Genomic DNA, 19,305 nt, shown 5'->3' with positions numbered 1-19,305 from the left:
ACATAGAAGATAATCAGGTGAATCTAGTGAAAGGCAAGAATTCTGCGAAGGAGTTTTGGGAAAACCTGTGAGCGTTTCACGAGAAGACGACGGCAACGTAACGAGTGTCGGTTCTTAAGAAAATATGTGATGTGTGATGTGAGATGTCGAGGGCGGTGACAAGGAGCAACATCTGATGGAACTCGAAAGTTTGTTCGACAAACTCACAATAGCGGGTTTGGAGCTTCAGGAAGCGCTACGCGTTGCAATGATTCATCGGAGCTAGCCGAATTCGTATGACGGGCTGGTGACTGCATTGGAGAGTCGCCCGGATTCCGATTTAACAGTGGAACTAGTTAAATTAAAGTTGATCGATGAAAGCGAGCGAAGGAAGGATCGATCAGGTAACCAGAACAGTGAACAAAAGGCTTTGAAAGGTTATGTGAAACAGAACAACAAACTAGTCTGTTATAAATGCGGTAAGCCGAGTCATTTGAAGAGAAACTGTCGTTCCAAGGAAACAAAACAAAATGGCTCCCGCCTAGAGAATAACAGTATGTGTTTTTTGACCACGGGAACATTACCGAAGCTTGTGGTATTGATTACGGAACGTTGCGGTGTATCGGTGCAAATTACGTTGGTGGACATTTTGTATGTTCCGTCGTTGACAACAGGATTGGTTTCAGTATACAAAATGGTTGCCAGCGAATACACTGTTGTGTTCAAATCTAATGGATGCGAGGTCCGTGATAGGACAAATAAGGTTAAGCTTATATGTGAGCGTTCGGGATGTTTGTACATGTTGAGATAAGCCGAAGAATCAAAATGGCCGAAAAGACAAGACACAACATGAATTGTCAGCATGTATGGCATCGTCGACATGATCATCGCGACTCGTGTGTCATCCCAAAGATATTAAACGAAAATTTGACTTTATTTGGGAATAAAAATAACTGACTGTGGCATTCGTCAATACTGTGAGGTGTGCATTGAAGGAAAATTGGGGCGGCATCCTATTCCAGAGGTCGCAGGAATAAAATCAATCAAGATACTGGATTTAGTTCATACAGATCTCTGTGGTCCGATGCGGTCCACAACTCCAGCAGGAAAAAGGTATTTCATGAGCATGTAGTGTAGAACACTGGTTTCTCAAAAAATGTAGGTTTCTAAGGAAGGATTGAAACCGCGTGTTCTTCGAATCTTTTCATGTAACACTGAACTCTCTTTATTCTCATTAACCCTTGAGCCCGTTGGCTCTTAACCGTCACACGCTCTAGGATGTGTTAGCGTTTATAGCTATGGATCGAGAGCGTTCACTCAACATATTCCCCGCGTTGAAATAATAATTTCAATTTTTACGAAATAGGTAATAAACAAATTCCTGAAATAGCTCGTTTATACTCTCCTCGATTTGTCCTCACGGTAACTACTCTGGTAACTTTATCTTGCCCAGGATGTATTTGCACGATTCTACCTAACGGTCATTGGAATGGTGGGCATTTCTGTTCTCTAACCAAGACTAATGCTCCTTCGTTGATTTGAATCTCATTGTTCCATTTGGATCTATTTTGAAGTTCTGGTAGATATTCTGACGACCACTGTTTCCAAAATTGCTGTAACATAGTTTGTACTAACTGCCATCTAGATAATGTGGATACTTTCAAATTTAAGAACGAAGGTTCTGATAACGATCGTATTTCTCTCCCAATTAAAAAATGAGCTGGAGTGATAGCTGACAAATCATTAGGATCATCTGAACAAGGTACTAAAGGTGTCGAATTAAGTACTGCTTCAATCTGGGTCAGAGTGGTATACAGCTCTTCGTAAGACAGTTGATGTCCACCGACAACTCGAATCAAGTGATGCTTCACTTGCTTAACACCTGCCTCCCAGATACCACCGAAATGGGGACTTCTCGGAGGAATGAATGACCACTGGATGCCATGGCTGTTACATTCATTGATGATCGTCTGTGCGTTAGCTTCATTGGAAAACATATTCGCCAAGTCCTCCAGCTCGTTCCTGGCTCCGATAAAGTTTGTGGCGTTATCTGAAAATATTCTACCAGGTAATCCTCTTCGGCTGATGAATCGACGGAGCGCCGCTAAGAAAGCATCTATAGATAGATCAGACACAAGTTCGATATGGATTGCACGAGTACTCATGCACACAAACAAGCATACATAAGCCTTTGTGATCAACGGTTTCCTTCCAGATGTGTATGATTTCACCCCAAATGGTCCAGCAAAATCAATTCCAGTGTGATGAAAGGTTGGTGCAGGTTGTACCCGATATGATGGCAAATCACCCATCAATTGTGCAGTACTGACTGGATTCGCTCTGAAACACGTAACACACTTAGCTATCACCTTACGAATTGTTGATTTCACTCTCAGTGGCCAGTAACGCTGTCTTATCACTGCTAAAAGTCCTCTTTGTCCGAGATGCAAATTGGTGTTATGTAAATGTCTCACAAGCATTTCGACCACAGGATGATGTGCTGGTAGCAACATTTGATGACGACTATCATACGGAATACACGCTCTTTTAATTCTGCCACCGACTCTTATTATGCCATCAACAGAATCAACAAATGGTTTTAAACTGGCTAGTTTATGGTTTGATGAAACTTCATCTACGGCCTTGAAAATGTCACTAAATGATTCTTGTTGAATGCAACGTATTATCAATTTCAAACCATCATCTAAGTCTTTCACTGATAGTTGTCCTTTCGCAATCACAGCCCTTCAAGATATAATGAATTTTACAAAACGCGCTACGTAGCTCATTACTCGCACCAACTTTTTAAAGTCACTAATTGAAGAAAAATCTAATTTCACACCTTTCGTCGCAGCTAACGTTGTTCTAATCTTCAATTCTGGAATGTTCACTTCTTCATATGACACAACAGGCATTCCTTCTTCATTACTGTCCTTTAAGAAGTTTGGCCCGCTCCACCACAAGTTATTTTGCAAAAGACGTTTTGGTAGTTCAACTCGAGAAATTATATCTGCTGGATTCTCCTTTGTGGATATATAGCGCCATACATATGCGCGGGTTAAAGATTGTATTTCACGAACTCGGTTTGCTACATACATTTGTAATTGTTCGGGTGAACGGCGTATCCAGCATTCTACAATCTGTGAATCAGTCCATAAACATACACGGTTAAGTTGACAATCTATTGCGTTCACTACCTTATCTGTGAGTCTAGCGAAAAGAAGCGCTGCAAGTAATTCTGCACGCGGAGTAGTAATCGCTTTTTCTTTCCCGACTTGCTTGGTAGGATACGCGATTTGCTGCATATAAGCTTAACTGTTACACACCCGGTTTCAGTAATGCAACGACTATACATGCATGCACCATATGCGTCATCAGACGCGTCTGAAAATCCGTGAAACTCCACAATTTTAGCGTCTGACGTGAAAATCCACCTGGATATTTGTAACTGATTGAGGCACGCAAGTTCACCTTTGAAAAGTTTCCATTTTTCACTAATCCTTTCTGGCACTGTGTCGTCCCAACCACCCTGTAGTTCACTGACCTCTCTCAAGATTATTTTTGCACACGTGATGACTGGACCGACCAGTCCGAGCAAATCGTATAGTTTGGCCACCTCACTCACTAGCTTCCGCCGAGTATTCGCTTCTCCTTCACTTGAACACACCGAAAACGAATACCAATCATGAATAGGATTCCAAATTACGCCAAGCGTTTTTACTGTTACTGCAATGGTCTTGTCACTCACGTCTAATTCGCAACCTCGATCCTTTTCTGGAATGTTTTTTAACACTTCACTGTTGTTTGAACACCACTTATGCGCACCAAAGCAAGCCCTATCTAAAATCTTCTGGATGTCTGCTTGCAATTTACAGGCTTCGTTCAAATCATTTGCACCCGCTATGATATCATCGACGTAAGTATTGTTAGAAGTAAGCAACGTTTTGTAATTCTGGGTTTGACACCTTTGGTGTCAAACTAGTATATGTATAAGCAGGATACATTTCTGAACTCGGTCAGTTGAAAATAAACGAATAACCATTTAACAGGTTATGGGCCCAGTGTACGTTACTCCAGTGAAAGTTGTACTAGTGAATTTGTTGTAATAAAAAAAAAAACTTTGCTAACATGACGACGACTTTGCAAGTGAAGCTCTCACGTTTGGGAGAGGATAATTTCGAAGTTTGGAAGTTCCGAGTTGAAATGGAACTTATACGGCAGGAACTGTCAAAGTTTGTTAAGGATCCTAAGCCGGAGAATCCTAATGATGCGTGGCTGCTGGGTGATGCAAAGACACGTGGAGTGATTAGTGCAACGGTGGATGATTCTCAGCTGGTGCATATTATGAGCAAGCAAACCGCAAAGGAAATGTGGGACTCGCTTTGTTCGGTGCATCAAAGTAGCGGCCTCCCATCAGTGCTATATGTGTTACGGAAGCTGTGTTCTCTTAAACTCTCTGATGGTGGAAATTTGCCAGCTCATCTTAATGAAATGGTGAAATTTCAAACGCGGTTACAAGCGGTGAATGAGGGATTAAAGGACCGTGTGTTTATGGCACTTATATTATCAAGCTTACGGCCGTCTTATGGTAGCTTGATTGTTTCCCTGGAGAATCGTAGTGAGGCTGAATTAATCCCAGAATTCGCTATGGGAAAGTTGCGTGAGGAGTACCGCAGAAGATCAGAAAGTGAGGAAAATTCTGCAGCGGATGAAACTGCGCTTAACGTGCAATCGCCAAAGGAAGGTCCATTTTTCTATCACTGTCGCAAACCGAGACATTTTCGGCGGGAGTGCCCAAAGTTGAAGAAGCACAAAGTACACAAAAAAGCAGTTGCAAACCTCATGGTATCGATTGGAGGAAATCGGTGGATAATCGATAGTGGTGCCAGCAGGCACATGTGTAATGACACTGGTATGTTCCAATGGCTAAAGAGTTTTTCCGAAGAAGATGCTGTTCATGTTTCATTAGCAGACGGTAAAACAGTAAATGCAGCCGGAATAGGACAATGTATGATAAGTTGTTCTAAAGGACAATTTGTGGTCAAAGATGTGCTATTTGTACCGGTTCTTAACAGCAATTTGCTGTCAGTGGCTTGTCTTTGTGCGGAAGGTTATAGGGTAATCTTCACAAAGGATTCCTGTGAAGTCAGTAAGAACGGTGTGGTTTCGATTCAAGGAAAATTGCAAAATAGTTTGTATACGCAACAAACGGAATCAGCGTATGTGGTATGTGACAGCAACAGTGATGGTTGTGTGCATCAGTGGCATAAGCGATTCGGTCATCGCGAGAATAGTGCGATCAAATGCTTATTTGATGGGAACATGTGTGCTGGTGCAAAAGTAAAAGCATGCTCGTGTGATTCAACCTGTGAGGTGTGTTTGGAGGGAAAATTGTCTAGAACAAAGATCCCGAAGCGTGCTGAGCGGCGTACACAAGGTGTATTAGAAATAGTGCACAGCGACGTGTGTGGCCCTATGCCAGTAAAGACTCCGAGTTGAAATCGCTATTTCCTAACGATAATCGACGATCATAGTCGATATACGATGGTATATTTGTTGAGGTCGAAATCGGAAGCCTGTGACAGAATAATAGATTTTGTAAGGTTAGTGAAAACCCAGTTCGGTAAAATTTCCAAAATAATCCGATCAGATGGAGGCGGGGAATATACGAGTGACAAGCTGAAAAACTTTTATAGAAATGCAGGCATATTGTCACAAACATCCACCGCGTATACGCCTCAACAAAACGGAGTGGCAGAACGAAGAAACCGATATTTGCAGGAAATGACAACGGCTATGCTTTTGGGAGCCAACCTGGACAAAAAGTATTGGGGAGAAGCAGTACTTTGTGCAGTTTATTTGCAGAATCGTTTGCCGTCGAACGCAGTGAACAATACCCCTTACGAATTGTGGTTCAAAAGAAAGCCAAGGGTTAACCATCTCCGGGCATATGGTTGTAGTGCTTGGGTACATATTCCTAAGAACAACCGTGGAAAGTTTTCGAGCAAGGCGAAGAAACTCACGTTTATTGGATACTCCGAAGAGCAAAAGGCGTATCGCCGTATCGCGGCGTAAAATAACAGTGAGTCGCGACGCAAGGTTCCTCGAAAACGAGCAACCAAATAACTATTGTAAGGAGCGTGCTTGCAGCCAGCGTGAGAACAATAGCGTTGTTTTTTTCGATACAGCCCCTGTTTGTGTCGAGAACGAAACTACCTCGTCCGTCGGCGAACAATTGGAATTTGAGGAAGCTGAGTTTCTTGATGCGTCCAATGGCTCGGTGGATGAATCGGTCATCGAAGACAATGCGGTGAGTAGTTTGCCAGTACGTGAATCTCGAGGAAAGCGGCCAGGGTACCTGGATGATTTTGTCGTTGGCGTGGCGTACGTCCAGGAAGAACCAACCAGCTAGGATAGTCGCACAAGGTTTCAGTCAGGTGTATGCCACGGATTATGACGAAACATTCGCTCCAGTGACAAGATATAATACGGTTCGTACTTTGTTAGCGATTGCTTTAAGAGATAAATTGATCGTAAAGCATTTAGATGTCGAAACCGCCTATCTTCATGGGAATTTAGAAGAGGAAATCTATATGCGTCAACCTCCTGGCAGTGAAATAAAAGGAAAGGAACATAAAGTTTGCCTTTTGAGGAGGAGCATTTATGGCTTAAAACAGGTAGCGAGATGCTGGAACCTTACACTGTGTAAAGCAATTGAAGAAATAGGGTTTAAAGTACTTTAAACAGCTTTAAACAGCTGTTTGTTTACACGCTCTAAAACATATTTAATTGTATATGTAGATGATTTGCTCGTGGCAAGTAAGGAAGAAAATACTATCATGGAAATCTACAGTGAGTTGAAGAAACGGTTTTCAATTAAAATGTTAGGAGATGTGAAACATTTTTTAGGAATGCAAGTGGTTAGGGATGATAATGGAAAGTTTAGTCTGAGTGCTAGAGCCCATATCGAAGAGCTTATTTCGAAAGTAGGACTAGAGAATGCAAAAACTGCTAAAACTCCGATGGATCAAGGATTCTTACGAGATGAAAAAGAAAGCAAAATACTTAAGGAAAGTACCAAGTATAGAAGTGTAGTAGGAAGCTTAATGTTTATAGCTAATTGTTGCTGACGGGAACAAATCGGACTACGGGGTCCGCCGTACAGAGTTGACTACGCGAAGAATAGTCAACTTGAAGCTCTTGCGCTAGCTTCTTTTCGCGTCGCGGAACTATCGCACTTCTCTTGCGGAAATCGGCGATTGCCAAATCACTCGAGTCAGGACAACTAGCCTTTGCTTCTGGATTATCCAGAACAAGTATCTAGCTGTGGACTTTCGTAATTGGCGTTGCGGTCGTGCCGGAAGATGGCAAGTGCCAAAGTTACTTGAGTCAGGACGACTAGCCTTTTCTTCTGGGTTAACCAGAACAAGTATCTAGCCGTGGACTGTCGTAGCTTGGCGATGCGGACTTAAACGAGGCGGACTGCTCTGCGGGAAGATAGCTTTTCAGATCAACTTGGATCAAGACAACTAGCCTTTGCCTCTGGGTTAACCAGAGCAAGTATCTAGCTGTGGATCTTCGTGGGTATCCGATTAGCCAGAACCTAAGACGTAGTAATGAGCTTCGAACTCGCCCGTTTGAGGTTTAGATTGCAAGAGAGTCTTTATTAATAATTTCTTCCGGCTTATATACTAATCAATGGATTCTGAGTTTTAAAGGTAAAGTGAGATGAAAGAATTTGAACGAGATGGAATCATTTCCGTACGATAGCATAGCGTTGATCCTCAGCGTTTATGTCGTTAAATTCATCGATTGTTATGATTACCATGATCGGCATGGTCGGTGCGAGCATGACCGTCCTAAGACGCGATGTCGCATTCTCAACACCAGTGCGCGAGCATGATCGCCTGAACGTACATACCTTACGCTTAAGGTCCGGAGCTCATATGTTTATCCCAGCGCACTTCTGAGTTTGTTTACGCTTATACGTAGCGCGCCATGACCGTTCTATGACGCGATGTCGCGTTCGCGACAATAGCACCCATAATGCGTACCCATTTTACACCGTTCGATTCTCTGATTGTGTCTCACCGGTGCCGGAGCATGATCGCCTGAACGTACGACCTAACGCTTAAGATCAGAACGCACTTCTGATTTGTTTATGTTTTCGCGCGTCGCGCTGTGATCATTTCATCGTTTGATTCTCGCCTAACGCTTAAGGGTCTGAACGTGTTCCGACTTGTCTTTGTTTATACGTATCGGGCCATGACCTGCTTTACCTTGCTTATGATTACTTAAATTTCTCACATGCTCGTTCTATGATAATATGTCGTGTTCGCAACACTAATTGTGTCAGGCCAGACATTCCTGCTAGCGTAGGTTTTCTTGGAAGAAAATTCAATGAACCTACAGCAAATGATTGGATAGCAGCTAAACGGGTGATTAGATACCTGAAAGGCACCAAGCAATGTTTGAAATTGTGTGTCTGATGATGCAACTCGAATTTGGCGGTACATTTTTGGAATATCAGCAGTGATGGCATATCTATAGCTCCTGGAGTCTAACAATATTGAAAACAGTTCACGTTGTACCGTTGGACCCTTTCTTAAAATAGTGTTGAGGGCTATACCATTCGATGTTGGAGCTGATCCGTCAAAAACTGCTCTTAGTTTCTTGGTTGTGCTTGATGGTTTCACGACACAATGGTGTGGTATATAATAAGATTCCATTCCACTATCTTCTTCTGACTGCGTAATTTTTTTCATATGACCTAATTGAAGGTATTCGCGCATGAATGTGGAATATAGATCTTGCAGTTCAGGTTGGTTAGCTAGGCGTCTCTCTAATGCACTTAGCCGCTTCGTGGCCATCTCTTTGGAATCGCCTAACCTTTCTCGATTGGGCTTGAATGGAAGACGTACCGAAAATCTACCATCGTTGTCTCGCCAATGAGTACTATAAAAATGAGCAATAGTACCATCGTCGTCTCTTGGAAGAACATCTGCATCACATGCTTCTATCTTGTAAAATTGTGATAGCACATCGGCTAACGTATCTTCATTTGTTTGACAGAATGTCTGTGCAATGACTTGGACACCAGTACTGATAATTTCTCCTGCTGTCCATCCCAGCGTTGTTTTGGTTACAATTGGAAGATTGTCTCCCATCTTCAACTGGTTTGGTTCTATCAGGTGCCAAAACCATTCCGAACCAATCAATAAATCTACCTTTCCTCTTATGTTGAACGTCGGATCCGCTAACTCGATATTCTCTGGAATGTGCCAATTGGCGACATCAAATGAGGTTTGTGGTAAATCTGTCGAAATCTTTGGCGTGATCAGTACGCTGACATCGAACTCATAATTCCCAATGCATGATGCTATTGTCACGTTCATCGCCTGGTTAATTTTAAAATGCGTTCCGTTGAAACCACTTACAACAAAATCGACATTTTTTCTCTGTTGACTCATGAGATCAGCTAAACGCGTAGTCATGAAATTCATCTGTGATCCAGAATCTAAGAGCGCTCGGCATAGATACGAGTTACCGTTTTTGTCGCATATCTTAACTATTGCAATCGATAATAGCATTTGATTCATAGCGGTATCAGCTGATTTGGAAGCATGCAGTGTCGCTTTCTCTTGAACATTTCCACTAGTGTAGTTGGATTCGTTACGGGGTTTCATTTCTATATGAGTTCGGTGTTGTGTCTCAGCTATCGGTGTTAGTATTGGATCAGTAACAGATTTGTGCAAAAGTGAATGGTGTCTTTTCCGACATGACCGGCAATTGTATATCGATTTACAGTCGGACAAACGATGTCCTTTGAATAAACAATTGAAGCACAGTCCTAACGATTTTACCATCTTAATCCGTTCTGTTACGTTCATTGATCCAAACTTAACACAATTGGAAACGGTGTGTGCTTCCTGACAAATATCGCATCGTCTGGCTCCACTGTTGTTCACGTTAGTAACAAGAGCTACTCCTTTAGATCTCGGGATTCTTTCTTTAGTCGGGATTTCGTAGAGCCCTTTGCCATTAACAAAGCTGAACTTTGATCGTCGATGAATTTCAAAACATTGCTAGCGTTAATTCATCCTCCTTGCACTCAGCTCGCTTTTGGCACCACAGTTGTTTCGTTTCCGAATCTAATTTGTTCACTAGTATATGTGTCAGCCAAATATCTCGACTGTCTTGTTGCAATGCACCCAATGCGCGTATCACCTCATCTGATACATCATGTAACAGCCGTAAGCCGTCTGCAGATGGTTTGGTCATTGGTGTCTGGTTTAAGAAACGATCGATGTGTTTAGCAGCAGCTTCCAGTGGTTTGTCATATCGTTGTTTCAGCTTCTCTAAAGCAGGCTCGTAATTTCCATCTTCAATCTTAAGGTGTGATATCAATGCAGCAGCTTCACCTGATAAATTCGTCTTGAGAAAGTATAGCTTCTGGCTATCTTGTAACGATCCTTTTCGATGAATCGCACTGTCGAAAAGATCATGAAATGATACCCACTTAAGTATATCTCCGTCAAACGTCGGAAGGTTCATTCGAGGCAGCTTTAGGTCAATCCGTGGAATACTGTTGCCGATTGTAGTCGATTCTGCGTGTGGATGAAATGTGCTGGAAACCACGCGTAAGAACTCAGCTTGCTGCTCAGCCAATAATTGAATGGCATCAGCGCCATTTTGTACGCCGTCAGGTGAACCATGCGGTGGCGCGCTAAAACGATTATCTACGCTAAACGATTTATGATTAGTAAAGCCGTTCTTATGTTCACAATCGTTTCTTCAAATTTCGCTTGGTGCGAAATTATATCGCTGCGATCATCTTCCGTAGAACACTTTTCTATTATCTGCTCCTGCAGCTGCTCATATCGCTTCCAGAGTTCATCCACCCTTTGCAGATTCACGCTCACTTTCATTGCGTCGTACTCGGTCGCTATTAACACTTGTGTTGCTTCTTTTATCTGCTGCACCCGTTCGTCTAACAACACTCGTTTTAATAATAACGTCTGCATGGTTACCGTTATCCGGTTCGAAGGACCAAATGTAGTGTAGAACACTGGTTTCTCAAAAAATGTAAGTTTCTAAGGAAGGATTGAAACCGCGTGTTCTTCGAATCTTTTCATGTAACACTGAACTCTCTTTATTCTCATTAACCCTTGAGCCCGTTGGCTCTTAACCGTTACACGCTCTAGGATGTGTTAGCGTTTATAGCTATGGATCGAGAGCGTTCAGTGAACAGATGGTTTTAGTCGTTTTTTTTCTATTTGCTAGAGAGAAAATCCGACGCTGCGAAGAAAATAAGAGAGTATGTTCGTTTGGTGGAGAATCGCTTCGGTCAGAAGCCACAGGTTATTCGATCAGATAGTGGCGGCGAATATGCTAACGAACAGTTCTTTCTACGAAGCGTTCTTTCTACTCCGAAGACGGTATTAAGGCTCAGTATACCACACCATACTCTCCTCAACAAAACGGTGTGGCAGAGAGAAAGAATAGATCTCTAGAGGAGATGGCCACAACGATGCTTTTGGGTGCCGGGCTCGACAAACGTTACTCGGGCGAGGCGGTTCTTACTGCTGCATATCTGCAGAATAGACTACCATCTCGACCTGCTGGTACGACTCCGTATTAGATATTGTTTGGACGAAAGCCAGAGTTGGGACAGCTGAAGGTATACGGTTGTGCAGCGTACGTACACATCCCAGCGATAAACAGACGGAAGTTCGATAGTAAGGCCAGAAAGCTGTTTTTTGTTGGTATTGAAACGGACAAAATCACCATCAGCAGGGATGCACAATTCTTAGAGGACCAAGACGCTTTGGAAAAGAAGCAGGCGACTGGAAAACCGTCAAAACAAAATGCTCAATGTGATGATTATCAATTCATTGAAATTGACTTGACATCCAATGCCGGAAATGGTGCTGATGCAGAAGCGAGAGTTCAAGAGTATGAAGACGACGGAAGCGAAGACGGTATGTTCTTCGATACCATTGATGTTGCGGAAACAGGGTGTCGGAGGAAGACTACGATGAGCTGGAAGAAGATAGTACGGTGCCAGTACGACGATCCAGTCGCATGAATCGTGGTGAACTGTCTGCTAAATTGAAAGATTACATAGTAGGGGTTGTGACACATTTAGCAAAAGATCCAATGAGTTACCAAGAAGCGATGTCGAGCGAAGATCAAGCATTGTGGAAGCAATCGATGGACTGTGAAATCCAGTCACACGTGAAGAACAAGACGTAGGATTTGGTTCAGCTTCCCAAAGGGAAACTCAAATTTGGTAGTAAATGGGTGTTTAAGCAAAAGCGCAATGAGTCGAACGAGATCGTTCGATTTATGTAAAGCACGAACCGTAGCCCAGGGTTATAACCAACGCTATGGAGATGACTGCGATGATGTTTATGCTCCAGTAACAAAGTATCCTACATTGTTGGCCTTGCCAGGAAAGAAGAATATGTTTCTTCAGCATTTAGACGTTCGTATTGCTTATTTCTACCGCGATATCGACGAAGAGATCTACATGCGTCAGCCAGCTGGGTACGAGGTTCGTGGAAAGGAGGAGTTTGTGTGTAGACTAAAGAAAATTATTTTTTGGGCTGAAACAGTCGGCTAGATGTTGAAATGACAAACTTTCGAAAGTGCTAGGAAAACTGGAGTTTACAGCGATTTCGGCCGATCCATGCTTGTAAACGGCGAACAAAAGTGATGAGATGGTATAGCTCATCGTTTATGTGGACTCCAACGGATAGAGACTGGACGGCAGCCAAGCGAGTTGTTAGGTATCTCAAGGGTACCAAAGATTGGAGGCTAAAGCTAGGTGGAGAGCACGGGGAAATCAACTGCAGTGATTCACTAGCTTATTCTGATGCGGATTGGGCAGGAGATTCTTTGACGCGGAAATCAACCACCGGATATGTGGTTTACTTCATGAGAGGAGCAGTATCTTGGGTGAGTCGTAAACAAAGCAACGTTTCATTATCCACAATGGAGGCAGAATACGTTGCATTAGCCGAGACCTGCTAAAGCTACGATCGTGAACGAAGACAATCAGGCATGTCTCTCATTTGCTCCATCGGAGAAAACCAGCAAGCGCTCCAAACACATTGAAACGAAGCATCATTATGTACGGTTTTTATGCCAGCGAGGAGATGTCAGTTTGATGTATTGCTCTACTGATCGGATGAATGCGGCCATATTGACAAAGGCGCTCGGAACAATCAAACATAGCATGTTTGCCTCTCGCTTGGGACTAACAAAGGAAAATGTAGGGGCTAGTAATTGTGGAGGAGTGTTGGATGGGAGCACTCAACCCCTCAACTTAGTTTGACAGATGTTACCTGGGGAGATTACCCAATCTTGTATATAAAATGTCATGTTCGAATTCCGCCAATGGACGTACAAGAGTGCACACGTGTTTTCTGTTTTCCATGTATCGTCAATCCGAAATAGTTATTCTGATTTAACTGCGTACTCCCAACACTATACAGTTTCAATTTTAGACGACTGGCATAGATGGAAATTTGCTAACATGGACTGTGATGAGATCACCATTTTTGTGTTCTTTCACACTAACGCCAGGGTATGTTAAACACAAAGAATATTTTACATAATAAATCTATTTCTCCATATGAAACAATTTGTTACAGGGCCATTACGTAAATCGTCGTTTGCTTTCTTTCGTGTTTCAATTCAACAGAATTTATTTCATAACCGATCACGATTGTGTGTTGTGCATGAATTTCGGTTCGAATTTTTTATCGCTCTTTACGATCGTTCTTTTCAGTGGGAATCTTAAAAAATAGTAAATCTAGGGGGATAAGGTCGTCGGTCATATTTTAAACTTTTATCAGATCGGATTCCGGATTTTTGTGATATTTTGCTAAAATAATACTTACTACAAACATCTGTATGAACCATCATATGGCACCATATTCAGTAAACATATAAGCAATAAACGCGGGCGGTCCGGTGGTGCATGTGATAAACGGCGCCGGTCCACACGGCAGGACCGGGTTCAAATCCCATCCGGATCGTTCCCCCGTAGAAAGGACTGACTATCCGGCTACGTGGTAAAATAAGTCTAGTAAGCCAGAAATGGTCGGCGTGACCTGTAAGGTCGTTAAGCCAAGAAGAAGAAGATAAGCAATAAACGATAATTACTTACGACAATTAATTACTCAAAAACAATATTGTTTAAATGCGTTTTGTTTATTTCAAGTTTTATTTATATTCTTCATACATTTCTATGCTTAACTGTTATACGGTACAAACTTATTCTTTCATTCTCAATTGAATGACTTATTCTCCTGCAATCAATTCACTTTCAACTCACTTTCTCGCGTGCCTTTTGTTTCCTTGACCTCCTATTGTGTATGTATTTTATTTGCGTAACGCTACCTTGCAAGTTTATCGTACATAAGTTCTTGTTTGACAATTAACCTTAATATATTGGTCATAATTTATTAATTATAACTTATTGTTGCGGGACTTAACGATAAAATTGATGATAACTCCGTGGTTTATTTCAAGTTGTACTGTAATTTAAAGTAATTGTGAAATTAAGGTCGCATCAAGTTCCACAATATATGACTGGAAAACATTGGTTACACATAAAAATAACAGATCAGACAATGGGTATTTTATTGAAGAGATAGGAATAAAATGAATGCCACGTCTCATTAGCCATTTCACCTTTAAGCGAACTTTCAAAAAGAAGACTTTTTATAAAGTCAAAAATTGCTTCTCCTCCAAATTTTAATATTTGTTGCTGCAGTAAATCCAGAATAGCATTTTCTTTTTCTGAACGAGAAAGGTTGCCGAATTTGGCTTCAATTAACGCTTGCGCTACTTTAAAGCATGTCCGTTCAATTGCGGTATCAAAAATACTTTTACCCGTGTGGTCAAAGGTATCGAAACAATTTAAATCGGATCGTTGTTGAAGGTATACAAGTATATTGGTCGAGTATTTATCATTTGATATATACAAAAGTTGTCGAAATACATCCAAATGATTCATGATGTTGTTTGGAACAAACTCAATCTCAAATAAGCTGTGCAACATATACACGCACCGTCGGTTGATGATCTTAAAAAACAATTTCATGCCTACTTGATCTGCATTGTTGTCAACGAGGGCTTTTTTGAAGAGAAATTTAAATACCGGTATGCATTTTTCGTGACTGCGGCTACTCCAATCAGCTGATCGTTCGATAAAATTTTCAAGTAATTTGACGGTAACTTTGATATTCGTCTTTTGCAGTATGTAACTAACCATTTTTACGTAACCGTAATGTATCGCTAAATACAAAATGCTTTCTGCATTGCTTTCTAGTCGAAAATAACCGCTTATGTCACAGCAATCATCTTTAAATGGAATCTCTATTCCAAACGTTTCATTCTCGCCTTGTTCGTTAATATCGTCGATAATATTTTCATCCTCAATGCATATAATTCCCTTTTCCACACAGAACTCATGGAAAAACTGTTTAAACACTTCCAGTTGATTATTTACAATTGCACTTTGTAGCAGTTTTCCTTGGTCAACAATTATGCGAAAGAGATGAGGATGATATTCAACAATACAATTGGTAATTCCATAACATTCTTCCTCTAATGATGTCATTAGCAATCGTTCGGCATTATCATCCAAACCCAGCTTCTGTTGACCTGATTTTGTAATTAGCTGACGAAACATAGAAACACTGCCTCCAGATACAACTTTTCCCAACACCGAAAACGAATTTAAATCTGCATGTGGAGCATAAATATCAAGATTCTTCTCTTCTATTAGAATCTTTGCCACACGTTCGCTCAGTTCTTCTGCTAAATCAATTCGATCCACCAATTTAACAAAAGTGTCTGTGTAATTACAAGCCATCTCAAGTAATACTTTCATAGAATTAGAACGCACCTGTTTTAACAAAATGTCCATATTAGGTTTTACACCCCTTTTATAGAGCAACTTTATAACTTTCTTCTTGTCCAGAACAAATGCATAATCTAAAGCTGTCCATCCACAAAGCTGATCAGTGTTATTATTTTCTTTACAAATTATCCTTTTTAGTATAGAATCGGGAAAACCATTCAAATATTCTGCAAAATGCAATGGTAAGCGGCCAATCATGTCCGGGACAGTAACTGCAGAAGGATTATTGTCCAGAATGTATTCAACCTGTTCTTCGGGTCTGTTCACCAGTGCCAAGTGTAAATCACAACCATTGCTTTCTCGAAGTATAAGTCGGTCAAAAAACTCGCGGGTTTTCCTTAAAGAATTCGACCAAATTTTTTGTGAGTGAAAAATGCTCTCATCTTTAAATCGTTCTCTGTTTTCAAACAACCAACAAGCAGTGAAATACTCTGCAAATGTTCGAAGCTGGAATTGAGGCACTCCATTTTGTACTCCAAGGACGATTCCCGTTTTTTCATCGCCTTGGTTGACTTCCTCCATTATCTCGATAGCACGCTTCCGTTCCGTCTCGGACAACAGTTGTTCTAGATCGTTTTTATCGAAAAGAACGTACAAGGCCAACAGAATGTGCCGTTCTTTGATTTTTTTTTCAATCGATCTTCATATTTGTTGGTCACAGCCGTTGAATCAGCAGAAACGTTCGTGGCTTTTTTATGTGTGATTAAAGTTTTAAACTCTTTTTCAATAAGATTTTCAACCAGGTCTAAATCATCCGACATCTTATGACGAACGCAGGAATAGATCGAATGCCACGTCTCATTAGCCATTTCACCTTCAAAGGAACTTTCAGATAAAAGACTTTCTATAAACATAAAAATTAATCTTCCACCAAATTTTAATATTTGTTGGTGCAGTAAATCCAAAATTGCATGTTCTTTTTCTGAATTAGAAAGTTTGCCGAATTTGGCTTCAATTAGCGCTTGTGCTACTATAAAGCATTTCTGTTCAATTACGAAACCAAAAATACTTTTACCCGGTGGGTCAAAGGTATCGAAACAATTTAAATCGGATCGTTGTTGAAGGTATACAAGTATATTGGTCGAGTATTTATCATTTGATATATACAAAAGTTGTCGAAATACATCCAAATGATTCATGATGTTGTTTGGAACAAACTCAATCTCAAATAAGCTGTGCAACATATACACGCACCGTTGGTTGATGATCTTAAAAAACAAATTCATGCCTACTTGATCTGCATCGAAGGCTTTTTTCAAGAGAAATTTAAATACCGGTATGCATTTTTCGTGACTGCGGTTATTGCTACGTCCTGATAGACCCACAACATTTCTAATTAATTTGACGGTAACTTTGATATTCGTCTTTTGCAGTATGTAACTTACCATTTCTATGTGGCCGTAATGTATTGCTAAGTACAACATGCTTTCTGCATTGCTTTCTAGTCGAAAATATCCGTATCCGAAACAGCAATCATCTTTAAATGGAATCTCTATTCCAAACGTTTCATTCTCGCCTTGTTCGTTAATATCGTCGATAATATTTTCATCCTCAATGCATTCGATTCCCTCTTCCACACAGAACTGATGGAAAAACTGTTTAAACAATTCCAGTTGATTATTTTCAATTGCACTTTCAATACATTGTAGCAGTTTTTCTTGGTCAATAATTATGCGAGAGAGATGAAGATGATATTCAACAATACAATTGGTAATTCTATAAGAGTCTTCCTCTAATGATGTCATTAGCAATCGTTCGGCATTATCATCCAAACCCAGCTTCTGTTGACCTGATTTTGTAATTAACTGACGAAACATAGAAACACTACGTCCAGATACAACTTTTCCCAACACCGAAAACGAATTTAAATCTGCATGTGGAGCATAAATATCAAGATTCTTCTCTTCTATTAGAATCTTTGCCACACGTTCGCTCAGTTCTTCTGCTAAATCAATTCGATCCACCAATTTAACAAAAGTGTCTGTGTAATTACAAGCCATCTCAAGTAATACATTCATAGAATTGGAACGCACCTGTTTGAACAAATTGTCCATATTAGGATTTACATCACTTTTAAAGAACAACTTTATAACTCTCTTCTTGTCCAGAAGAAATGCATAATCTAAAGCTGTCCATCCGCAAAGCTGATCAGTTTTATTATTTTCTTTACAAATTATCCTTTTTATTATAGAATTTGGAAAACCATCTAAATATGCTGCAAAATGCAATGGTAAGCGGCCAACCATGTCCGGGACAGTAACTGCAGAAGGATTATTGCGTAGAATTTTTTTAACCTGTGTTTCGGATCCGTTCACCAGTGCCAAGTGTAAATCACAACCTTTGCTTTCTCGAAGTATAAGTCGGTCCAAAAATTCGCGGGTTTTCCTTAAAGAATCAGACCAAATCGTTTGTGAGTGAAAAATGCTCTCATCTTTAAATCGTTCTCTGTTTTCGAACAACCAACAAGCAGTAAAATACTCTGCAAATGTTCGATGCAGGAAATGAGGCACTCCATTTTGTACCCCAAGGAGGATTCCTATTTTTTCATCGCCTTGGATCACTTCCTCCATTATCTTGTTAGCACGCTTCCGTTCCTTCTCGGACAATAGTTGTTCTAGATCGTTTTTATCGAAAAGAACGCACATGGCCAACAGAATGTGCTGTTCCTTTATTTCTTTTTTAAATCGATCTTCATATTTGTTGGCTACAGTCATTGAACCAGCACAAACGTTCGTGGCTTTTTTATGTGTGATTAAAATTTGTATCTCTTTGGCTATATTATTTTCAATCACGTCGAATTCATCCAACATCTTTTGACGAACGCAGGAATAGATCGAATGCCACGTCTCATTAGCCATTTCACCATCAACGGAACTTTCAAAAAGAAGACTTTTTATAAACTTAAAAATTACTTCTTTTGCAAATTTTAATATTTGTTGGTGCAGTAAATCCAAAATAGCAATTTCTTTTTCGGAATTAGAAAGGTTGCCGAATTTGGCTTCAATTAGCGTTTGTGCTACTATAAAACGTTTCTTTTCAATTGCGAAACCAAAAATACTGTTACCCGGTGGGTCAAAGGTATCGAAACAATCTAAATCGGATCGTTGTTGAAGGTATACAAGTATATTGGCCGAGAATTTAACATTTGATTCATACAAAAGTTGTCGAAATACATCCAAATGATTCATGATGTTGTTTGGAGTAAACCCAATCTCAAATAAGCTGTGCAACATATACACGCACCGTCGGTTGATGATCTTAAAAAACAAATTCATGCCTACTTGATCTGCATTGTTGTCAACGAGGGCTTGTTTGAATATATATTTAAATACCGGTATGCATTCGTGGTTTTCGTGATTGAATCTACTGATTTTTCGTGATGGTTTCAT

The 19,305-nt window shown here is 40.6% G+C and overlaps 2 protein-coding genes across 4 annotated transcripts in view; both read right to left on the bottom strand.

Annotated features, from left to right (window-relative positions):
- Positions 1-19,305, bottom strand: part of LOC125760480 (wiskott-Aldrich syndrome protein family member 2) — a 144,585-nt gene that overhangs the window by 30,563 nt on the left and 94,717 nt on the right. The gene's annotated exons all lie outside the window — the stretch shown is intronic.
- Positions 1-19,305, bottom strand: part of LOC125760455 (uncharacterized) — a 92,680-nt gene that overhangs the window by 69,722 nt on the left and 3,653 nt on the right. The window contains exons 2-3 of one of the 3 annotated variants that reach the window (XR_007418000.1): positions 17,706-18,210; positions 14,352-15,657 (exon numbers count right to left, since the gene is read on the bottom strand). Coding sequence is in view for 2 of the 3 variants with exons in the window: in XM_049420597.1 (XP_049276554.1) it covers positions 14,615-15,657; positions 17,706-18,210 (1,548 nt within the window). In the remaining variant the exon portion in view is untranslated. Of the gene's footprint in view, positions 1-14,178; positions 15,658-17,705; positions 18,211-19,305 lie in introns of those variants that run through there. The other 2 variants (XM_049420597.1, XM_049420598.1) reach the window with 2 other exon arrangements.

The sequence above is a fragment of the Anopheles funestus genome, chromosome 2RL (assembly GCF_943734845.2).
Source record: "Anopheles funestus chromosome 2RL, idAnoFuneDA-416_04, whole genome shotgun sequence".
NCBI classification, from domain to species: domain Eukaryota; kingdom Metazoa; phylum Arthropoda; class Insecta; order Diptera; family Culicidae; genus Anopheles; species Anopheles funestus.
Note: the sequence above shows the minus strand (reverse complement) of the source record. Positions and strands in the feature narration are given on the sequence as shown.